A 24,896-nucleotide genomic window follows, 5' to 3' on the forward strand; every position below is an offset into this window, starting at 1 on the left:
GGCCCGGGCTCCTAGCCCCAGGGAATTCTGGGCTCTTCTAATGCTCAGCTCTCCCACTGCAAAGCCAGGGACGGATGCAGACATGCCCTGCCTACACGCGGGCTTGTCCTCATCTTCCAGCAGGCACTCAGGGCCCTCATTATGGCAAAATGTTTCAGGAGGCCTTTTCTGCTCCTTTCTTAAGATCACATCCAGCTCCCCCTCAGACAGAAAGCACTGTTCTTCTGCTCCCCTAGACTGCCAGAAAGGCACAGTGGGAGTCTCCTCACCCTGGAGCCCCCATCGGCCGCAAATGGTCCAGCAGGAGCAGGCGATCCATCCCAGGGGGTTTAAAAACTGGAATGGTGGTAAGGAGCTTCGGCTCCCCTCCATCCCGTTTCTCCCAGCCCCTCATTTCCCATTCTCTGCAATTAAAGACTTCACAACTTGCAGTTTTCCCTGATGACTGCTCTTCTTGCAGTCTGCTACTGTTCAGGCTTTGATTCTGCTCATTGTATGCAGTGCCTCCCCCATTTTAGTAATAGAGAAACTCCCTTTTTCCTCCATGACCCAGACAGGCAGCTGACCCCCTCTCTTTGTCAGTTATTCCTAAACAACTATTGTATGGGCCTCTTTTTTCTGGGAAACAAACCTGGGGAAAGAACATTAGTTTTATTTAATTTGGGGGGAAGGGCCCAGGTTAAAATCTTGCCTTTGCTACTTTCTACCTGTGTGAACTTGGGCAAATCACTTGATTACTCTGGGCCTCAGTTTCCTCATCAGAAAACGGAGGTCTTTGGACTAACTGGCCTTGGAGGTCCCTTTTAGCTCTGAATCGATGATATGATGACCTATAATGTGACAGTCTGACCAAGGAAAGAATACTGAATTTGGAGCCTGAGCACCAACTGCTAAGAGCCTGTGTGACCTTGGCTAAGTCGCTCAACTTCTATAGGCCTCAGTTTCCTCTTCTGTAAAGTGAAAGGGTTGGACGAGATAATCTCTAAGGTCCCTTTCAGCTCTAAATCCCATGCCCTAGTTCTTCCTGGGGCCCACATGGCATAGCTCTGTAAAAGTAGGAGGTAAAAGTAGGAAGAGAAAGGGAAACAAAGGACCTGGAGGTCTGGGAGGCATCTGGGAAACAGGCCCCCTGATTCTCTAGAACTGCTTGGGCCTTAAGCCAGTAACAGAAATGAAATGGAATTCTGCCTCCCCTCACACACTGCATCTACACCAGCCACTCACCAACTGTTGGGTGGACCAAGAGGGGAAGGAACAAAGGAATGACTTGAAGAGGAAGAAAAGACGAGCATAGAGAAAGAAGAAAAAGGAAGGAGTGTATATTTGGAGGTGAGGGAGATTCTAGGGTCATTCTGTGGTGTTTGGGATTAGAACTATTAGAATTCAATTTAGTAAATCTTTTTGAAGTATCTATTACGTGATCCTAAGACAAAATGAAACATCTGCCGCCTGTATAGAACTTGTGGAGGAGATGTAACACATCTACAAATAAGGAAATACAAAATCATTTGAGGAGGGGCTGAGAGTTAACAACTAGAGGAAGGGGAGCAAAGAAGGCTTCCTGGAGGAGGCAGCATCTCAATAGAGCCCCTGAAGGAAGAGGAAGGTTGTGAGCATCAGAGGTGAGGTGAGAGTGCATTCCAAACATGGGACACAGTCTGGGTGGACACACAGAAGCAAGGAGGGAGGGCCAATGGCTCAGAGTAGAGTTTGTGCAGCGTGTAGAGTTTGTGAAAGGGAATCATGTCAAATGAGATTAAGAAGGACAGTTGGTAGCTGTGTGACCCTGGACAAGTCACTTAACCCCAAAATTAAAAAAATTAAAAATTTTTTAAAAAAAGGACAGTTGGAGCTGGGTTCAGAGAGTCCGAAATCCCAGCCTGAGGAGTGTGTATTTATCTTAGGAGTAGGGAGCCACTGATGGCTCTGGACAAAGGGAATCAGGAAACAGAAATACAGAGAACACTCTGCTTTCCCTGATTTCATAATGGATGCTCAGATGCTGCTGTGGCCCTGTCATTACTCCTTGGAGCTAGTGACATTCTTCTATCTACAAAGGCTTGGAATTGGACATTAAAGTCTGGGCGCTGTGGCAAAACCAGGGTCTCCACGTGGGGGGTCTGGCTCTAAGTGGTGGATAGAGGGCATCTTCTATTGCTGAATTTGAGTTCTGTTCAAGACTGGGATGACCTCTCTTCAAAGAGCACTGGCAAGTCCCTTTCAGGGCAGCTGAGTCCTGGGGACTGAGTTCTGAGCTGGGATAACCCAATCCACTGCTCACATGGGTCCTCATGCTGCACTAACTTGCTTGCCTATGTGAGTTTGTAAATCAAGAAGGACTTACTAAGCACCTACTATGTGTCAGGCACCATGCTAAGCACAGGGGATACCAGGAAAGGCAAAAACATAATTTCTGCTGACAAGGTGCTCACAGTCTACTGGGGATCAGAGCATGATAAGCTTTCAAGCAAGATGGGTAGTGAGAGGAAGGACACTCAAGGAAGACAAGGAATTTGCCCAAGGTCACCTAGGTAGTATTAGAGATATGGTCGGAACGGAGGTGCTCAGCAGTAAGGAGGGAGGAAGCTCCCAGAATGAGGGATAGCCGAGGCCAGGGGTGGGGCACCTGAGGCCTCAAGGCCACATGTGGCCCTCTAGGTCCTCAAGTGCAGCCCTTTGACTGAATTCCAAACTTCACAGAACAAGTCCCCTTAAGAAAAGGATTTATCCTGTAAAACTTGGACTCAGTCAAAAAGCCACACCTGAGTACCTAGAAGGCAGGTAGATGGGAGATGACATAGTGAGGCAGTTAGGTGGTACACAGGATAAAGTTCTTGACTTGGAGTCAGGAAGGCCTGAGTTTGAATCCTACCTCTCACATTTATGAGCTGTGTAACCTTGGATGAGTCTCTCTGATTGTCTCAGTTTACTTATCTATAAAAAGGGAATAACCACCTACCTTTCAGGGTTTTTATAAAGTCAAATGAGATAATATAAATCTTAAAGTGCCACCTGTAGAAATGCTACCTACTATTATTACTGAGTTCTACGCCTCCTATTTTTTTTTAATTAAATGGGTTCCACCTAGTGTCCTTCCTCTCCTCCAAGATTCCACTTCTACCAGTTCTGTTAATCAGTCTTGGAACCAAACAACCTACCTCACCCCCAGCTCCCCTTTTTCCACTTTGGAAAGATAAACAGTGTTTAAAACCAGCAGAAGAGAGCCTTGCTATGCTATCTCTGTAGAGCCTGCCCAGAGGATGTTACTATTTCTGCATGATGGCATTAAGCCTGTCCAAATTAGAAGGTGATATTTCATCTCTAATTGGCAAGTTCAAAAGGCCCCCTATCTCACAAGGCTGCTTGGAGACTATGTAATTAAATAAGGTGATTCCTAACTAATTCTAACTTCTCTGCCCAACTTTTTTCAAAGAGCCCTTACTCACTCAGCCTCTGGCAAGACCATGTTTCTCTCCCAGCAACCTCATGAGCTGAGCCCCCATTTCAACATACTCAAGGTTGTGTCTACAGATTGTTATTCCAATGGTTTGTCACCTTTCTGTGGTCCTTGGGATTCCAGAGAGTGCACCAGGTATTGTCCCACAGTTTGGGGGCCCTTGAGAGGTTGTACGCTCAAACTGGCTTGCCTTCTTCATGAAGGCCCCAAGGCTTTTTAGAAGGAACCTCACTGTAGCATCTCCGCGTGCCCCACCTCTGGCGCCAGCAGAGTGGGGGCTGTGGGTAAGATCAAGGCTGCAAGAGGATTGTTGATTCTGCTCCAGAAATGCCACCCATGGGTCCCAGGGGAGGAGTGTCGGGGCAGCAAAGAGAAGAGGACTTCTGACCCATGGGTTGGGTGGAAGGATGCAGACTTGGGCTTTCCAGAGACTGAACTCCTTTACTGGTTGGCCACAAAATAGTCAGTCCCTCAGTTTCCCTACTTTCAGACTAGAAGCTACCCTGAGCCCTTGCCAATTCCTCCCTTGGGTACTCAAAGCCAGGATGAGAGCCTGTCTGAGGAGTGCTCTGAGTTTGGCAAGGCCCTAAATAAATACATACAGAAATCATATTGCCTCATTCTCCCTTTTCTGGATGCCACCATGGGTCCAGAGATTGCATGAATGAGTAGTATATGGGGAGCTACCCAGTCCCGTTTGCTGGTGGAGAGAAAACCAAGGGTGGGACCCTCTGGAAAGTGTGAATGTCTAGGTCCAAGAGCCCAGACCTTTCATCTCTATGCTTGATGGCCCAACGGGGGCCAATGTTATTTAGTCCCTGCCACCAAACAAAAGCCCCTGACAATACTCTCTCCCATAGATTCCAAAGGAGACTCACCAACATGGAAGGTGACATAGAACAGGGAGAAAGGAACATTGTCTCTAGGGTTGAATCTGGGCTCAAGCTCTATCTCTACCACTTACTAACAGGGCAAAGATAATTGGCAGGTCACCCAAGTTTCTCTGACTTCAGGTTCCTCATCTGTAAAATGAGGGGAGGGTTTCAAACTAGATGGAATCTGACGTCCCTTCTAGCGCTAAATCTATGATCATGTGATTCCCAAGACAGTTCACCAAGAGTAAGTGTCTGAGTCTCCGTTTCCTCATCTCTAAAATGGGAATCTTAATTCTTAAATTGCCTACCTCACAGGAAAGCCCTGTATAAACCTTAAAGTAAGTGTCTAGTGAGGTCCCTAGGGACCCTCAGCCCCAGACTAAATGTGGAAACTTTGGTGATACCAACCCATCTATGACCCTGGCCTGCCTGTGCCTTTTGCTAAGACCGGTACCAGCCATTCCTTTCCAAAGCAAGTCAGAGAATTCCTGTCCCTTCCACCCTTCAAGCAGGAATGAGTTAATGTCTGGGGGGTAGGTGAGGTCTTCTTATTGCTGGGAACCAAAGCAAATCCCAATCAAGCTCAGCCCTAGCCCTACAGGTCTGAAATCATTCTGGGGAGTGAAGGAGTTCAATTGAGGGCTGGCTTCTCTGCTCCCTCATTCCGCTCTTGCTTTCCGGTGGGGCCTGGAACTGGAACTAAGGGTATGCTGCCCCCTAGTGGGGCACAGACAAATGGACCAGATAGGGACTGGAAGAGGGCCAGGATTGAGAAGGAAGAGGGGCCCAAAATGGTGCTCAACCCCACATTACCCTAAGAGAAGGCCTTTTTCCAGAGGCATGGCTCCTGTGGATGGTGCTGCCAAGGGGCAGGGAGCACGGGATTTTTCAACAAATTCTCTTTGCCCAGGAACTTGTGTTCCCAAAGTTAAGAGAAGCCCGAGTCTGGGGAACGATGGCATTTCTCCAAGGAGGTTCTATTTCCTTTCAGAATTCTGAACATTAAGCAAGGCCGTAGCCTGGCTACCCTGGCATTCTGCCCCATTGTTCCTGGTGCTATACTTAGCATTTCAAAATGCTTTTAGTTCTACCAAGCTCACAGTACTTGAGCTTCTCTTAAAAGTCCACAGTGTTGGACTTTTCTCGTCACCCTGCCTTTCCTATAGTCTAAGCCTCACCTAGCTATACCACCAAACCGGTCCCTGACATCAGATTCCAAAGAGCTATAGAGAAACTTGTCAGTAACTCCCCATTGCCTTAGACTTGTATTTCAAGGCACTCTGCAATATGGCAATAATCTTCATTTCCAGGCTGTAGTGTCATAGAATTTAGAGCTAGGACTTTAGAGATCAGCTAATCTAACCCTCTCGTTTTACTAATGAGGAACTGAGAACCCAGAAAGCTTAAATGATTTGTCCAGGGTCATGCAGGCTAATATCTGTGGTCATGCAAGTAGGATTATACATATATACCTTTATGTATATATACATATACATACACACATATATACAAGTATATATAAAATATATACACATACTTATATATACATACCCACATATTTCATTATTTTTTCAATTAATAAGCATTTACTTTCTCTCCCTCCTACTTTACTCCCCCTATCCCCACAGCCACCATTTCTCCAGCTGAACAATGAAAAATAAAGAAAAAGAAAACCTGTGTAACAAAAATGCATAGTTAAGCAAAGTTAATTCCCTCAGTGGCCACATCCATGTCTCATGACACAGTTAGGATTTAAGCCCAGTTGTCTTGGCTCCCCAGCTAGTGCACTTCCCACTACTGCTCACACAACCCCCCTCTTTTGTTCTGTCCATCTTCTCTGACCTTGAGCTAGATCTTACTATGCCTAATAAGATGCTGAAGGGGAGTTGAGTGGTGCCCTGCTTCCTATCACTGATATCTTTGGGGTAGAATGAGCTTTTGCCTACCCCTACTGTGATCACAATGACCTTTAGCTAGAGAATTCTTTTCAGGTATATCATATGATGAAGGCACGAGGGACAACCCTTACCCATTAAAAAGGTACTCAACTAGGCCTTTGTCCCAGAACACCAAGGACAGGTCCAGAGGGACCACTTTCATTCCTCATGCTTGCTTCATGGGTGGGAGGCTGGGAGCACGAGGGGGTGATGTCAGTACTCAAAGCCCTCCTGGGAATAGTAGGAGGCCTCCCTGGGAGAGAGCCAGCTGCGCAACAAGACCCCTGGTAGCAAAGGCCTTTGTTGGGAGGATTTTCAAAACATGTTCCCTTTAGGGGGCACTGATGAATCAGCCCTGACCCTTTACCTGCTCTTGGGTCATGGGAGGAAGGACTGGGAGGAGCCTTCATGCTTTCCACCTGGCTCCCTGGGAAATGCCCTGGCCTAGTGCCAATCTCCCAGCCAGCTCTAAACAGGCAGCTCTTCCTTTCCCTGAAGGCCAGGTGAGCTGGCATAAGGGATTATTCTGCTCCATGGCAGCTCCCAGCAAGTAGGGCTTGCTCTTTGTAGGGGAAAGAGAGCCTTCTTGCTATCAACTCCTGGTCTCTAAGAGACAGGCACTCCTTATGGCCCTTGTACCAGAAAGATTTGGGGTTCACACTGCAAACCCTTTCCCTATTCCTGAGATGTGGGATTCTTCACCAAGAGGAGGCCAAGTTTTGGTCAGTTCCTCGGCTCCCCCTAGACCCCAACACACACACACACTCAACACCTCCCCACACACACTATGTCTCCTCCAGATATGCACAAACCTGTCCATGGGCTCTCACCTGACTGGTAGACTGAAGGCCGGATGCTGGCAGTGGTGACCACCCGGGGCTTAGGAGCGGTGGCAGGAGCTTCATTATAGGTGGCAGGAACGTGGGATGCCGAAGCCGCCGGGGAATAGGAAGAGCTAATGATCCTAAAAAAAAGGGGGGGAGCAGTGAACAGAGCAGCCCACAGGGAAGCTGCTTTGCTCACCTCCCCATTTTCCGCCTATCCTCTCCTTTCCCCCTCGCCCTCTGTCCCTGCCCCACAGAGACATGCAGGGGATTGATTTGCAAGGGATCTTGGGAAGGAGACATTTTATCAAAAGAAATGCAGTTGTTAGTAAGCTTGGGTGGGGAAGGCAGGACCCTGCTGGTGCCCCTTGAAAGAAAAGGCCTCTGGTTTCCTTTAAATGGATAGAATGACCTCTTCCCACCCTCCAGCTACCCATCTTTGAGTCTGTCAGCAAGAGGAGACACTCAGCAACCCCAGCAGAGTTGCCCATGCCAGGGAATGGGCTTTAGGGAATGATGATATTAGCGATCAACAGTTCCCATTTCCAAGGCACGTTAAGGCTCCCTAAGTGCTTTGATCTCATACGAGTCAGTAGGTCCCAGGATAGGGATCATGGGACATAGAAATGAAAGGGACCTTGGAGACCCTTTTGAGATCTTGGGGTCCTTAAGCTTTTGGTGTCATTCACTCCTTGGACGGCGTTTGGGGAAACCCTTCTCAGAATCTTGTTTTAAAGGTACAAATTAAAATCCATAGGACTACAAAGGAAACCAATTAGATGGAAATATAATTAACAAAATATATTTTTTAAAACCCAAGTTCATGGATTCCAAGGTGAGAGCTGCTGTCCTAGCTCAACCCCTTCATTTTTACAGAGGAAGAGATGCCTAGGGAAAGAACTCCTTTCTCAAGGTCTCCAGGATGGTGGCATTATTTCCATTTTACAGGTGAGGAAATTGAGGCATAAAGAAGGTGACTTGACCAGGGTCACAGCTAGGAAGGGTCTCCTTCCTCAGGCCCAAACCTCAGTGATCAGCTACATTTCCAAAGTCAAATCCTAGAACTTGGGAAGGGAGATGGCGACCCATCCCTAATTCGAACAGTTGGAGTTCTACCCTTCTCTGGATAAAGAAGGACCGAGAAACCTGAGGTTGTGGCTAGGTGCGTGGAGTAGGCTCAAGAGGGAACAGCTGTCCCCACCTCTCTTTTGGCCCCCTGGTATAACCCAGGGGCCCCTTCTCAGAATCACGAGTTTAAATGCAAAAGCTACACTACATAGCCTCACAGTTATGTTGATATTGTTACCAAAGTATTAATAGTCCAAGTTCACCAATTCCCTGAGATCTGAGGACTCTCAGAAAGGCAATGGACCCAGGTTAGGGAACATTCTACGACCAGAGCTGTGTGTGTGTTAGTTGGCCCTTGAGAACCACAGAATAAAAGGTGCTCATGCTTTCCTCTCAATAAATCAGAAGAAGGTTCCAAGAGCAGCTGACATTTACACAGCGCTGTAAGCTTTGCAAAAGCTGAGCACTCATTTACCTCATTCTATCCTCATGACAACCCTGTGAGGAAGGTGTGAAGGGTATTATCATCCCCATTTCACAGATGAAGAAACTGAGGTTCAGATAGACTGGTGACTTAGTGCCCATGGTTATATAGCTTGTGAATGTCAGTGGTAGGACTTATTTGATCCCAGATCTCTCCTGGTTCTGTGCCCAGTATTCTTTGTATGATACCATATGGAATCTCACATGTAGGACAAGAATCATTCTCATTTCACAGAAAACTATTGCCAAGATGGTGTAGCTAATAGGGAGGAGAGCCAGGATGCAGACTCAACTCACCCGGCTCCATCTAGTTTTCTTTCCAGGATTGCTGGGGGGGGGGGTCATAGTTAGTGCTCCCCTTGTCTGGGCCTGTCTATCCCGGCTAGATTGTGTACCGAAATGGTCCCAGACTTGGAGCCACAAGATGTGGACCCCATCTTGTGTCCTCCACTTACCTAGACAAATCACATCACCCAGGTCTGGAGGGCCATGAGGATGGAGCCCAAGCTTGGGCTTCTGAGCCAGAAAGACTTCCAGTGACAGGAAGCACCACAGCAGAGGCCTGGGCCACCATCACTCGACAAAGCAAGACCCTCTGCTAAAGGGCCCATGGATGCTGGGGCTTGGAGGACCTGCCTGGCGACATCCCAGCTCCTTAAAATGCTGGGCCAATGATCACTCACAGTTTTCTGGAGCTTTTCAGTGTTTTCTTCACAACAGCCTTTTGAAATAGCTAGAGCAAGAATTATCATCCCCATTTTATAGGTAGAAAAACTGAGGCTTACAATGGTAAAGTGACTTTCCCAGGGAAATACAATATGTCATTATTTGGTGTGTGTATATGTATATATATGTATACACATATACACACACACACATATATATCTCAAATAGATATCAATTATATATATATATATATATATATATATATATATATATATATATATATATATAAAGATATATACCAAATAAAGATAAAGATATATTTGGAAGATATACCAGTGTAGGGATATATATAGATGTATATGTATATATGTATATATACATGTATTTATATATACTCATGAATATGTATAGTTATATATACATGTATGTACATTGTATGTGTTACATTTTATGTATGTGTATCCACACATGTGGATATATACATACATATACATGAGTGTATATATATTATACATGCATATATATATGTCTACATTATCTTCTGTAGTAGAATCTAAGCTACCTGAGGGCAGGGACCATTCCATTTTTTTTTTGTCTCTATTTTTGTCTCTATTTAGAACATACTGAATAAATGAGTTGACTTGTTGATTTTCCAGAGTTACAATGCCAGGAAATATAACAAGGCCCCAAACAGTGCTAATGCCATGACCAACATAACCATCATTACTGCTCTCCCCATCCCCCACCCCATACATATATAGCTGAGCATGTTGGCCTGGCCAAAGCCCACGTGCCTGTCATCTGAGGACTAGTCCCCTGAGTTTGGAGAAGCCCAGCACTAGGAGACTGCCTTAGGTGATGGGTTGGTTTTTTGACACAATAACCCATGAAATAGTCTGCTAAGAAGGGTTTGGACCTCCATAGAATGGAGATGAAAATCTGGAAGGATCATCTAGCTCAGCTTCCTCACTTTGTAAATGAAGAAACTGAGTCTCAGAGAAGTCAAGTCCCTGGCCCAAGGTTAGCCAAGTGGTAAGTGGCAGAGCCAAGATTTGCCTCAGATCCTCTGTCTCCACATGCTTTGTGTCATGTGGGGAGGAATTCTCTGATGAAAGCACAAGGATATCAAACTATGGGACCACAAGGAGGCCAGGGACAGAGTAGGTACTGGCAAAGGAGCGTGGAGAAGAGTGTGGACCACTCCCAGGGGGACCTCCTCATTGAGTTCACAACGCCAGCTGTCCCTGGACTCTTGAGCCAGCCTGGCTGCTGGGGGTAGAGTGGTCCCTAAGGAGAAGACAGGCATGGAGAGCACTGTCAGAGATGTCTCCCCCACTACCTGCCCTTCTCGGGGCAGCACTGAGCTAACCTATTCTGAGCTCTGGGATCTGAGGCTCAGCAGTGGCCCTCATAGGAGAATGCCTTTCTTTTTCCTGGCCTCCTGAGCCAGATTTTCAAAAGAAGGCTAGGAAACAGTGGTGGGAGATCCCTCTATTTATCCCTGCCCCCTTCACACACACACACACACACACACACACACACACACACACACACACACACAGCTGGCAAGAGGCGTACAGCCCTGAGATCCTGTTCTTCTTCCCTGTCTGTCTGCTCCTGGGGCAGGCTCGGGACATGTGGCCAATTCTCCGAGTTCCATCTAGAGCCTGACTGTGGTAGAGGGAGGGGGAAGGGCAGAAGGGTCAGTGGGAGCTTTACCCAGCTCTCCCCAGCTGGAGGGGCCCTTTGTGGCTGTCACAAGGACCACATTCATGAGTTTTGGGTTTCCTTCCTCATGCTTAATAGCTTCATTCTTCTTCTTGAAAAAAAAAATAGCGTGCACGTCTAAGGGAGGAGAAGGCAAAGATGACTGACAAGAAAGCTAAGCACTATTCTCCATGGGAAGGATTTAAAATGAGCTCCTTACAATTTGAGAAGTTTGCTTTCCTAAATTCTTCCCCCCCCCCGCATCGTGCTCTCTCCCCCCACCTCCCGTCATCATTCTCTGGAGCTCCCTCTTCCAGTGACTCCAGGCGTGGGAGCAAGGATTCACCAGAAGCACACAGAGGGGTTCTCCCTCTGGACGCCATTGATGAATTAGGCTGAGCTCTGGGCCGTAGGTAGCCTGGGACAGGGGAAAGAGCAGGTACCCAGGAGTTGGAGGACCTGGTTAAAACTCCACCTCTGACACTTAGTACATGGGTGACCTAGGACAGGTCACCTTCCCTCTGGCTTCAGCTTCCTGCGCTGTGAAGGGAGGGTCCTTTGCTGGGGAAGTCTGGATCTCCAGAACTGATCCTTGGCTGAGGCCATGAAGGGGAAGCCTCTGGACACCTGGTCCCTTTAGGCATCTCTTCAGGAGCCCCAGGAGCACCGAGATACAAAAGAAAACCATCCCCTCAAATGACCAGGGCCCCTGGGAGAGGAAGAGTCCAGCCTGGTTGGGGCAAGAAAGGAAGTCAGAGAAAGGTCTTTCCTTAGCCACCCATGCCTGGAAAAGGGAAGAGGGGTAGAAGGGGGCTAGCCTCCAGGGCCCCCTGCACACAGGTCACAGGCAGTCACAGAGATCACTCAATTCCCTCAAAAGCCCCATCCAGCTCTGATATGCTATGCTCCAAGGTCTCTTCCAAGATTGTAGGATCTTTCACATGCAGGGGACTTTGAAGGCCAGCTAGCCCAACCCACTCATTTTACAGATGAAGAAACTGAGGCCCAAGGAAAGCAAATGACTTGCCTGAGGTCACACAACTAGTAAGCATCAGAGGCAGCACTTGAACTCAGGTCCCCTGACTCCAGAGCCTCTGCTGTCACTACTGTACTCTATGTCTCCTAGAGCACCACTGACTGACCGCTGCTGCCAAACTGCTTTGGAAATTGCTTTCTCTGAAGATGCTAACGACCTCCTTAGTGGCCAGTCCAACTGACTTTAACTTTAAAGGCACTTGTGCGTGTGCATGCATTCATGTGAGGCAGTTGGGGTTAAGTGACTTGCCCAGGGTCACTCAGCTAGTAAGTGTCTGAGGCCAGATTTGAACTCAGGTCCTTCTGACTCTGGGGCCAAGGCTCTATCCACTGCACCACCTAGCTGCCCCCAAAGGTATTTATGTGTTTTTTAAGCTAATAATCCTTGCTTGTGATCCTGGGACAGACGTTCAGGCTGAACCAAGAAAGTGATTAGGTCTAACATGTTATAGTCTAGGTCCTTTCCAGAATCAAAAGAAAACCCAAACCACAAAGACCTCATGACCTTTCCTCCTACATTCACTCCTCCTCTGAATTCCCCTATTTTCCTCAGCATTCTTCTAGGCACTCTGCAAGCCTGGAGAAATCCTCAGCTCTTCCCTAGCCCTCACCTCCCATAGCCAATCACTGGCCAAGCCTGGCTGGTTTGTCCTCCGCTCTTACCACATCCCAAGACCACCCCAGGCCAGCTCTTCGTCACCTTTCCTAGAAAATACTGTCAGATTTTGCATCTAGCCTCTTTTTGCCAACCCAAACTCCATCTGGCTGCCAGATTGAAGAGACTGACTACATTGCCGTATTCCCATGGCATAGATCTGACCATATCGCTCCCCTGCTCAAGACACCCTCCTTCTAGGATAAAACACACATTTCTCTCTGGCCTTTGGAGTCCTTCACAACTAGACTCAAGGCTTTTTTTGGGCTGATGGCATTCTCCTCCTCCTCATACATGCTATGCTGCAGCCAAAATGGCCCATTTGCTGTTCGTAGGATGTCTCCCACCTCTGTGCTTAGCATAGGACTGGAATGTTCTCCCTCTGAACTTCTGGCACCTGGAATCCTGATCTCCTTTCCAGGTTCAGCTCAAATGCTATCTCCTATCGAGTCTCTTCTTCATTCTCCCAGGTCCTAGTGGCACCCCACCACAAAATTAACTTGTTTGATTTTGCATTTATTTATGTTTTTACATGTTGTTCCCTGCCCCCACCCAGTAGAATATAAGCTTCTTGGGGAGGAAGGGACTTTCTTAAGAAAAAACCTTATTCAAAGATAAGACTTTGCGTGCCCAGTCCTATGCACAGTGCTTAGAGACAGAAGGTGTTACATTGAAATGACCTCTAAGGTCCCTTCCAGATCTGATCCTAGAATAGGGAAGAAAAGTAGTCAGGGTCCTGCAAAGATCACATGTCTTGGAGTTGAGAGACCCGGGCTTGAATCTTGACACTAATGCAATAACTGTCGCTTTCTCTCAGCCTCAGTTTCCTTATCTGCAACATGACAGGATTGGAGTGGACTAGATAATTTCTAATACCTCTTCCAACTCCAAAAATCCTAGGAGCCTGTTCAGAAAATCTCAGAAAATCAAATAAGCCTGAATCTAAGACATGGAAAAAAAAAAGAATCCTTTATAAGGATAAATCAAATCTAGGTACAAAAACCCCCACAGATGATGCCTGTCTCCATCTTGAGCTTCCCCTGCGCACTTCCAGGCCTTGGGAACATCCCTATGCCCTCAGCCCCTCCAAGCTGAGTGAAACACAAACAAGAGGGCAATGGTCAGCTAAGGAAACAGGACACAAATAGCAGGGAAGCCACAGAGATGAGAGAGGCTGAGCCATCTAGGCTGAGGAGACAGAGCAGGAGACGATTTCTAAGTGAACAAGGCCTAGCTAAGAGCTTAGACTGCGGAGAAAAGGTTGGGGGAGCCACAGGAAGGCAGGAAAAGGAAGAGAGAGGACTTGGGAAAGGCCCTCCAGGCCCTGACACAAAAAAAAATAGCCTAGAGATTCACTAATGTCCCGTCTAACTGCAAACCTGAAGACCTTGTGAGTGTGGTAGCATTCCAAGGGTGCTAGCTGTCTGAACCAGAAAACATCTCCAATATTTCCTACCAGGTTAGAACTGGGTCTTGGAAAAAGCCCAGCTGTTCTAGGGGCTCGTGAGGCTGACTCCAACTTGATAATTAGATAGTCAGAGGATCAAATATGTATATAGAACACTAGAAGAGACCTTATCCCCCTTCATTTTATAGAAAAGGAAATCAAGGTCCAGTGAGGCTCTGTGAGGCCCAAAGCTGCATGAGCAGTAAGTAGCAGTCAAGATTTGAATCCAGATCCACTATCTCCAAATCCAACACTCTACCACTGTACCCTACTGCCCCCCTTTGCTTCTCCTTCTCCACCCTGACCTTTGGCACCTCCTTGGAGGAAGGATGGGAGGCAGAGGTCAGGGATGAGGTTGAGGAAATTGGAGCTGACAGTCCTATTTTCAACATCACCAAATTATCTCCATCCTTCAAGACCTAGCTCCTCCTGTTCTTCCAGGAAGCCCTTCTGGCTCAAGGGAAGCCCACACTGGTCTATCCCTCGCCAGACACCTCATAGCAACAACAGCAACAAACTGGATATTTCTATAATTCTTTTGAACTTACAAAGGGCTTTTTCCTGTCAGGCTCATAAAAGAGCTCACATAAACACCATTATTCTTACTTATTGCCAACAGAAAGACAAGATCACAGAGTGGACTGAGAGCTAGCCTTAAAGTTAGGAAGGCCCGAGTTCCAGTCAAACCTCTGACTTGTCCCAGCAAGACACTCCACCTGGATGCTCAGCGTATGCAACTCTCTAAAGCAGGGGTGTGTAAAGCTTTTGTGAGTCCGGGATATCTTGGGCAGTGTGGTGAGGCCTAGAGACCCCTTCTTAGAATAACGTTATTAAATGTACAAAATAAAATTCATAAGATTACAAAGGAAAGAAATTATATTGAAATATGAAGCTGAAATATCAACATATGGCTTTTTATATTTATTAAAATATTTTCAAACTGAAGAAATTCACAGGCCTCCCCGCCCCGGATTAAAAACTCCTATAAGACCAGAAATTGTAGGGAAGGTACCAACCTTCACTGGCAGAGGAAGCTCCCTACCTGAGAGTTCCTAAATAATGAAGCCACAGGTTTAGTTCCTAACCCAGTCCCTATTTTACAGATGAGAAGCTGAGTCCTCAGAGAGGTAGGTGACTTTTTTAGAGACACACACAGCTAGTGAGTGATTGTACCTAGGCCTCTCTGACTCCAAAATCCAACGTTACAGGGCAGGTACTCTACACCATCTTAGAGACAGACAGTGCTGCTTTGTCAGCTAACTTTCCATAGGGATGAGTCTTGTGTCTCTGGATGGACCAGATTTTGGATGACAGGGATAGGCTTGGACAAATCTGGGCACATATGGATAAAGCTCTGGCCTTGGAGTCAAGAGGACCTGAGTTCAAATCTGGCCTCAGACACATAACACTTACTAGCTGTGTGACCCTGGGCAAGTCACTTAACCCCACTGCCTCGCCAAAAAAACAAAACAAAACAAAACAAATCTGGGCACATAGTAATAAAAGTGGTAAGTTGGTATAGGATTGATTGAGGACTGCTTTCTGAGGCACTGTAATGTCATGGATAAAGCCCTGGATGTGGAGTCAGGAGACCCAAGTTTGAACCTTGCTTCAGATACCTGGTAGCTATATGTTCCTGAGCCTTTCAGAGCCTTGGTTTCCTCATCTGTAAAACGGGAATCATGATAATTACAATACTCACCATCACCATGACTAACATTTATACAACACCTTAAGGTTTAGACAACACTTTGCAAATATTATCTTATCTGAATCTCACAACAATCCTGGGAAGTAAATACTATAATTATCCTCATTTTACTGTTGAGGAAACTGAGGCAAATAGGTTGTGACTTGCCCAGGTCACACAGCTAGATTGGAGAAGGCAGGAAAGTCTTTGAGGCAAAATTCTTGACTCACAGGGCTGCTGTGAGGAAAATGTTTTATAAATTATAAAGAACTCCAGAGACAAAAATCATTTCTTCTCCTTCGGTGCCTGTGCTGTGACCCACCTGGACCGTGGGTAGTGAGCACCTGGAGGTACAGAACAGGGTGCCTTACAATGAGGCCTTGCTCTTCTGCCAGGTGGCTGGTTTTCTAGGGCTGACCTTTCCCTTTCCGCTCTTCCCGTTGGGGAATCTTCCTTGGTGAAACCCCATCCGTGACCGGGGACCGAGCCTTGGGAAGCAGAGCCAAGGCCCCATTACCTTTGGAAAGCAGGCGAGAGGCTGTCAGCAGAGACAGAGGTGGTGGAGGTAGCTGGGGGTGATGCTGGGCGAGCTGGGCTGGCAGCAGCAGTAGCAGGCAGATGGGCAGAAGCTGGCGGCGGAGCAGAGGCGTGGCTGGTAGACACCGGAGCATGCTCGATGGGGGTACTAGTTAGGGTTGGGACCAAACAGAAGAAATAGGTTGAGACAAGGGTCAAAGAGCCATCAGGAGAGAGGCAGATTGGGTGGCTGGGAAGGACAAAGGACACTGGTTTTTCAGTAGGAAAGAAACCACTGGAAGGGAGCAGAGGAGGCTAAGGGAATCCCCAAGGATGATGGGATCTGTGAGGTTGGGGTGGGGTGCACTCCTGTCCTGTTGTTCTGCTGGTGGGGGAGGAATGACAGAACTCAGGTCCTTGGACACTCTTCTCCTCGGCCTGGCCACCTGGGGACAGGCCTGGTTGGCTCATGGGTGGCCATCCCACTTTGGGAACCAGAGAAATCCATTCCTGGTCAAGGCACCCTCGAGAAGCTATCTAACCCAGTGCCTCTGAACAGCAAAAATATTCCCAGCCAAGAAAAGCCTGGCTTGTCCACCAAAGGTCCTCAATATCTCTCTCCTAAATATCTTATGAAATATTTCCTGGGGTCTTGTTGAGTTCTGTTTAGTAAGGAATAGTTGGGGGTGGGGGTGGAGAGAACAGTAGCCCAGGGAGTCTGAACTGGCTTTGTTGCCGACTCAGTGCATTGACTTGGACAAATCCCATCCTTGAGCTCCCTGGATCCCTCCCTGTCCATCCCATGGGGATGATGGTGGGGGGAGGGGAGGAGGTAGAAGGTGTGAGAGAGAAGCCTGGCAAACAGGAACGGGTGAGAGAATGCAGAAGAAAGGCAGAGACAAGGGGAAAGCATCCAGAAATGATGCCACAGGAGAAAGCAACATTATTCTTTTTATTAAGGCCATTGTGAGCTCTGTGGATGCCCCTGCCACCAAAAAGGGGGTCACGGGATGCTACAGAACATCCCAAAGACTGTCGGTCTAGGAAAATGACCCTTGCAATTCTGCATTGTCAGAGTCTTTAGCCAGCGTCCACTCACCTGCACCCCACTCAGATGCTTCCCATTCCGTCCCCTTCCCCTTTTACAAGGAATGAAATTAAGTCCCAGGGAGTTTCTCAGAATGACCTAAGTCTGCGGCAGCCAGGAGCTGGTGAAGGCTGAAAGTCCTAACTCACCCTCAGGGCTTCTGACCTCTAACAATGATTATTCACTTGTCCTTTCTTAAAGCATGGCCTGACCATGGAGACAGCTGTAACATAGTGAAAGGAGCACTGGATATGGGGTCAGAGGACCTGAGTTCGAATTCAGCCCTACTATCTGATGATCAGCCAATACGCATTTATTAATCGCTTATAATGTGCTAGGTACTGTGTGCATACAAAGAAACATTTCCATGGGCCACTCAGTTTAAGAACCATTTATTTTCTATGCACAACACTGCACCAAACCCTGGGCAGTTATTTACCACTTTTGTGCCTCAGTTTCCTTCTCTTCAAAATGCAGATGATAATGCCCTCACTGCCTGCCTCTGGAAGCTCATGTGAGGATCACATAAGATAACAGAACAGACATAAATCCATAAAGTATTGCTGTTTTTTTTTTGGAAGGGGGGGGAAGAAGACCAGCTCCAAAAAGGTTTGTTTGAAGGAGTCTCCACTCAGTCCCGTTCCAGTCCCTAATGTAAATGGACCACCTCAATCGTTAGAGTTCCAGAAGAGATTTGCCACTTCTATCTGCCAAGTCAAACTGCCTGGACCTTGCAAAGCAAACCCTTTTGCTAAAGGCACAGCTTCCCAAGTGACATGGATGTCCAAACAGGCAGGTCAGTACTTGGGGAGAGATGAACTCCTTCGGAGGAAAGGAGGGAGGGAAGGAGAGGGAGAGGGAGCCCTGGACTGAGGGAAGGTGAACATAGAACACAGAAAACGTTACCTTCTTCCTGCTGACTCCTTCGAACTGTCCTTGCCACTGTGAAAGGAGGGGAAACAATGTGAAAAAGCCGGGGAAAACATAGGGTTTGGTGAGGAAGGAAAAAAGGAAAAGAAGAAATCAGGAAAGAAGGTAACAATCAGGCTGAGTGCCTGGCTGCCCAAGGCATTGCTGCCTCGGGATGGAGGCCTCATTTTGTGGTCAGAAGGTGTGGAAAACCGTATTCTAAGGCGATAGGCAATAGATAGAACTTCCAGTGAAATTCTGATGATGGTATCAGGACTATGGACAGAAGTAGGAGCTCAGGACTCCTCTGGGCAAAGCCCAGAAGGAACTGGGCTTTCTACTTTGATCCCAAAGCATCATCAAAAGTAGGCCATCGGGGGGGCAGCTAGGTGGCACAGTGGATAGAGCACCAGCCCTGGAGTCAGGAAGACCTGAGTTCAAATCTGGCCTCAGACCAAACACTTGACACTTACTAGCTGTGTGACCCTGGGCAAGTCACTTAACCCCAGTTGCCTAAAAAAAAAAATAAATAAAAGTAGGCCATCAGCACTGCCACAGCAAGCTCTTTGTCGGGGGTGGAGTGGCAGAGAGAATTGGAGAAATTCCCCACCTGTGGCCTGGGGCTGAAGAGAAGGGTTCTGTTTCCCCCAACCCCATAGGTCTGGCTGAATTTTCTGACTATACTGCAAAGAGCCCTCAGAGAGGCAACCACATCCAGGGCCTGAAAATGGTAGCTGCTTTTGTGTGTGTGTGCGTGTGGGGGGAGGGAAGCAACGTCAAGCCAGCTGAGAGCTCCAGAGATAGGTGGCTAGCTTTCTGACTGGCCAGAAGGAATCATTCTTACTCCCTGCTCAAGACACCGAGTGGGGGGCATGATGGTATTAAGAAGGGCCACATACCTCCAACAGGATGGGATAGAAGAGAGACCCTCAGACAGGCGTCAGGTCTCCCGCTATGACCAATCTTTTGTCGTGGCAGCATTGGTGGCTGGGGCTTTTTGTTGGCAACAATGGCGATGATGATTATGTAGCTGTGAGCGATGGGGATGGTGGTGATGGGGATAGAGATTGAGATAGGGAGGGACTAGACTGGCGGTTTCAATGGTATAGGGAATTCCCAGGCGAGGAAACTCCCTCCACCAATGCAGGTTGGCACCTTCTCTGTAACTTATAGTCTTAGCTCAGAGAGCACTGAAAGGTTGAGTGGCCCAAGGTCACACAACCAGGACATGCTGGAGGCTAAACTTGAACCCCGTTCTTCCTGATTTCAAGGCCAGCTCTCTGATCACTATGTCAAGCTGCCTCTCTGTCAGTGGTGACGGTGCAGCTAAATACTCATCAACCTAATTTGATAGTAATCTAATTGATGGTAGAATGTTGATGTTAGGGTCCGTGGTGATACAATTGTGGTTGGGGGGAGGAGGGGGAGGTCTTTCCTTCTCATACTTAACTAGGATTTTAAAATTCTGTGTCCAGACTGGAAGCTTTTAAATAGGGGTTACCAGAAAGAGAGTGAGAGCTGAATATGTTTTCTCCACCTGGAGACCAACACACAGTCAAAGAGACAAGAAGGACAGAGTATTCAACGTTGTGTGTTAAAGGGAGAAGGAAGGTGAGGAAAACAAAAACAGCATAACATACCTAGAATCACGACGACAGATTTAGAGCTGGAAGAGACCTCAGAGGCCATTGGGTCCAACCCCCTCATTTTACAGATGAGGAAACTGAGGCCCAGAGACATTAGGTGAGACATTAAGTGACTTGCCCAGAGTCACACAGGAAGTAAGTTACAAGGCTGGGATTTGAACCCAGGTCCTCTGACTCCAGATTCAGTGCCCATTCCACTACACCATTCCATGCACGACCAGAAGGGCATCAAAGAAATAGAAACACACATCATGAAAAACACGAGGAGTCAGAAGCACTGTTTGTTTTCAGGGTGGCCAACATATGCTCACAATCTCAAATCGAGGCAGAATGGCAAGCAGGGGAGGGAGGCTGGGTGGGCAGTAGCAGGAGGCCAAAAGAGTGCAGGAGGTGTGCCTGCTTGGGTATCAAGTGCCTGGAGATTTATGAAGGTCACTGACTTCAGGGAAGGTTGAGGGAAGATTATGTAAGAAAGAGAGAGAGAGAGAGAGAGAGAGAGAGAGAGAGAGACAGACAGAGAGAGAGACAGACAGAGAGAGAGACAGAGACAGAGACAGAGAGAGACAGAGGAGGGAGGGAGAGAGAAAGAAAAGGGGGGAGAGAAAGGAAGACCAAGAGGGAGAGAGAAAGAGAGAGAGAGAGAGAGAGAGAGAGAGAGAGAGAGAGAGAGAGAGAGAGAGAGAGAGAGAGAGAGGAGGGAGAAAAGAAGAATAGAGAAAGAAGGGACAGGAGAGGAGAAAGAGAGAGAAGGGGAGGGAGAGAAGGAGAAACAAAGAGACAGAGAGAAAGGGAGAGAGATAGAGAGACAGAGTGAAAGACAGAGATAGCCAGAGACAGAGACAAATAGACAGAAGAGGGAGGGAGGGAGAGAGGGAGAAAAAGAAGAGAAGAGTAGAGAGAGAAGGGAGGGAGAAAGAGATAAGGGGGAGAGAGAAATAGAGACAAAAGGGGAGAAAGAGAGAGAGAGAGAGAGAGAAGGGAGAAAAGAAGAGAAGAGTAAAGAAAGAAGGGACAGGAGAGAGGAGAGAGAGGAGGGGGAGAGAGAGAAAGAGAAACAAAGGGGGAGAGACAAAGAGAGGGAAGAGGAGAGAGAAAGAGAGGGAGAGAAAGGGAGAGAGACAGAGACAGAGACAGAGTGAAAGAGACAGACAGACAGACGGAGACAGAGACAGACAGAGACAGAAAGAGAGACACAGAGAGAGAGAGTGAGAGCAATATCTGGGACTGGAATATGACAAATGAGCCCTTAGAACCAGGAAGGATGAAAAGGAAAGGAGTAGGGGGAGGGAGGAGTAAAGGGAGAGAGGGAGAAGAAATCCATCCAGACAGAATAAGGAAAATGAGAAACAGCTTGAAAAGCAGGTAAGAGCTTTCCAGGTTCCCAGATAAGAAGAGATGTTGGGAGAGCCAAAGGAGACTGCAAAAGAGGAGCCATAGGGAGCGTCTGAGCCCCACCAATGTTTAGGTCCCTGACCTCTTGGGGCTGCTCTGAGCCCTGACCAGAAATTCCTTCTTGCTCTGCTCTCACAGTACTGTTGTCCCTGAGGTTCCACACAGGATGCACTTCTAGGGAGTCTATGTCCTTCCCAGCTCTGTCTGCACTAATGGCAGAGTGTTATCCTTCTGGAGACCCGGCCAGGTCCCCGATACAATGAGGGCCTTGAAGGGCTCCTGGATCCAACATCTGGCTACAGAAACAGGCTTTGGGAGTGGAATGAAGCATTCTCATTTCCTTTCCCCTCTCCTTCCTTACATCTTCTCAGAGAGAAAATGAACAGTCAGAGCTTGGCAGTAGATGTGGAGCTTGCCAGGGGTCCTCTTTAAGAGTTGGCCTTCTTCTCCACTGTGCTCCATCCATGGTGCCCATCACTGGGCCCTCAGGCTGACTGACCACAAGATCTGATCAAAGCTCTTGCCTACTGTTCACTCTCACTTGGCCTGGCTTAGGAAGGAACCTTGTGATAGCAAGCCCATGGAACCATAGCCTGGTGAAGATTGCAGGTGAAATATTAGGGCAGGGATTGAGCCCCAGGGCAGCCAGCCTCCAGCCTCCTTTCCCTTCAGATGTCTCAGAGCTTTGCAAGCCTTTCGAATCCTCACCAAAACTTCCTTCCAAAGCTCAATTCACTCCAGAACAACCAAAGTCCCAAGAGTGTTTTAGGAGACTGCTCAGGTCCTGAAAACACTCACTTGGACTCAGGGGTGGTCCTCGGAAAAAGCCAAAAAAAAAAAAGGCAACTCAAAGCTAGTCAGCTTTTGCAAGGATGAGATTAGAGAGCAGTATGGTATACACACACACACACACACACACACACACACACACACACACACAAACACCACACACAGAGTCTTTGAGTAACCACTGATGGACACATGTGGAAGTGCCATAGGCAATGGTTTGTAGTTTCCCTGCCAAAGACAATATAGGTTAGACTAATGCATAGAGTATGCTGCTCCTGGAGTCAGGAAGAACCAAGTTCAAATCCTACCTCAGACTTTTTCTAGTTGTGTGACCCTGAGCAAGGTGAACTCTGCTCATCATTGTCACTCTTTCATTCCCAAATAGCATGGCAGCTCCTTGGGAAGAGGGTGGAGTAGAGAGCCAAAGAAATCTGTGGTTTCCCTGGAGTAAGAGTGAGCCGAGGACAGGCTCGAGGTTTTGAAAGGGCAGTGATGACATCTGATAACTTTATAGGCCCCCGGGAGAGACAAAGTCCTGGGCTCAAATGGAAATGTTGTGAGAAGTAAAAATATACTGTAAAGACCAGTGTGATCCCTGCCAGGGAAGAATATATGGAGACCCTCAGTCCCCTCACTGAGCCTGTGTCTAGGTCTCTTGGCCTTTCTAACCTCTTTTGCTAAATATTCACCATGGTTGGATATCATTTCCTTCTGTCAAGCATTAGCAGCTAACATAGGCTCCCTTTCCTTGCCAAGAAGGAGCATAGAATCATGGGATTATAGATCTAGAACTGGAAAAGACTTTAAAAGTCACAGAGTTCAACTTCTCATTTGAGAAATGAGGAAGGTAAGGCACAGAGGGCTTTGAGTGACTTGCTCAAGGTTACACAGGAAATAACTGATGTGGAATTTGAGCCCAGATCCTTTGACTCCAAAGCCCATGTCTTTTCCATGGCATCATGCAAGTGAATCATAGAATATCAGAGCTGGAAGGGACCTTAGAAGTTATCTACTTTATTTAATATATGGGGAAACTGAGGTCCAGCAAAGAGAAGTGACTTGCTCAAGCTAGTGATAGAATTGGAACTAGAATCTAACCTTCCTGGCTTCCATTTTGGAATCTTTCCACTGTCCAGCCTGATCATCACTACATGGAACTTCCTTTTTTGACCTCCATGGCACAATGGCAGGGCAACAACCCCTTGGCCTCATCATATTTTAGGGACCACTCTGACCAATCCTATCCTTGGATCACTCTCTAAACAGCTGGAGATTATGCTTAATAGGTCCTAGAAAGGAAAGAGATGGGGTACGGGATAGGGGGAGTCATGGGAGGTAAGGCAAGAGTGGCTACATTAACTAAAACTAACCCAATGCACATTATTCCATATACCATCACAGAATCACAGAAATTAATCAGAAGGGACCTCAGAGGTACCTGAATATAAGTCTAGGATTGTTCTCTCTCTCTCTCTCTCTCTCTCTCTCTCTCTCTCTCTCTCTCTCTCTCTCTCTCTCTCTCTCTTTCTCTCTCTCTCACGCACACACACACACACACACACGTCATGTATTCATGCAAGTGGGTGCACAAACTCACTCTTTGCCTGAGGGTACTAGGTAGGCTCTTCCATTGTGCAGGGTTAGCTGAGCCCATCCATCCATGCTGGGCACCACCTCTCTTACCCTGAGCTCTAGGCTGCCTGCCAAGCATCAACCAGCAAGAACCAGCTCTCCTTCTCCTAGCTGCCAGCACCCCCCCTCCAGGGACCTTGCTAGCCAGCCATGCCAGAGTCGGGTTACAGGGTGGGGAGAAAGGATGGGAGAGAGAAGGCTCGGCATAGCTCTGAGCGGTTAGCAGGAAGCAGCAGGAGGAATTAGGAATTGCCCCAAGCACTGGGAGGAACTCATTGCCCATGTCCATAAAAGTGAAACTTTAGGAGGGGTAGCAGTTGACAAAGCGAGCTCAGGCAGCCTGGAACCAGGGACTAAGTCCCATCCCCACCCTCTTCCAAAAAGTCTGTGTCCTCAGCTCCTACCAGAGCCTGAGCCCTAAGGAAGATTCGGTCTCCTACACAATTGCCATTTTTACTTCTGGCAACATTCTTCTGAAATGTCATTAACTCAACCCTTTTCCCATTCCCCTCCTTCCTGGTTCCAACATCTGGGTCCTTTACATCGGACTTCAGCTATAGGCTGACTCCCTGAGTACATAAAAAATAAAAGAGGGCGAGACAGAGAAGTTGCCGGCTGTTCACCTAGGTGTGTGCCCCATGTGACTTACCCACCACTGATATTCAGGCAAGTTAACCCCAAAGTTCCTTGGTAGGGCAATTTAAGATGTGCTAACTAGCAGAGGTGGACACCAACTCCTACACACTCTATGGGAAGACAGAGAAAGAGAGAGGGGTGAACCCCTAAGGAACTACTCTTATGATTGTCCTATTTGGACAGCCCCCAGGACCCGATGGCCCTTTTCAGTATGAAAGACCCACAAAACCATCTATTCCAACCTCATACCTGAGCAAGATTCCCCTTAACAATATCCTTGGCCAGGGAGCATCCATTCTCTGCCTGAAGACTTCCAGGGATGAGGAGCTCACTACTGCTTAGGGTGCTAAAGGTTCACAGAGTTTCCTTTTGCCAGAATCCTCCAAAAACTCATCCCCAAGTCAACAACCATTGCAGGGGGCTTGAGAGTCATTTCCTAACTTGA

The 24,896-nt window shown here is 47.6% G+C and overlaps 1 protein-coding gene across 3 annotated transcripts in view; it reads right to left on the reverse strand.

The window, feature by feature from the left end:
- LDB3 (LIM domain binding 3) overlaps positions 1-24,896 on the reverse strand; it is a 115,814-nt gene that overhangs the window by 17,068 nt on the left and 73,850 nt on the right. Inside the window, exons 9-11 of one of the 3 annotated variants that reach the window (XM_020994601.2) lie at positions 18,354-18,389; positions 16,362-16,529; positions 7,100-7,233 (exon numbers count right to left, since the gene is read on the reverse strand). In XM_020994601.2, coding sequence (XP_020850260.1) covers positions 7,100-7,233; positions 16,362-16,529; positions 18,354-18,389 — 338 coding nt within the window. The remainder of the gene's footprint in view (positions 1-7,099; positions 7,234-16,361; positions 16,530-18,353; positions 18,390-24,896) is intronic. The other 2 variants (XM_020994602.2, XM_020994604.2) reach the window with 2 other exon arrangements.

The sequence above is a fragment of the Phascolarctos cinereus genome, unplaced genomic scaffold (assembly GCF_003287225.1).
Source record: "Phascolarctos cinereus isolate Bilbo 61053 unplaced genomic scaffold, phaCin_HiC Scaffold_3;HRSCAF=262, whole genome shotgun sequence".
Lineage (NCBI taxonomy): Eukaryota > Metazoa > Chordata > Mammalia > Diprotodontia > Phascolarctidae > Phascolarctos > Phascolarctos cinereus.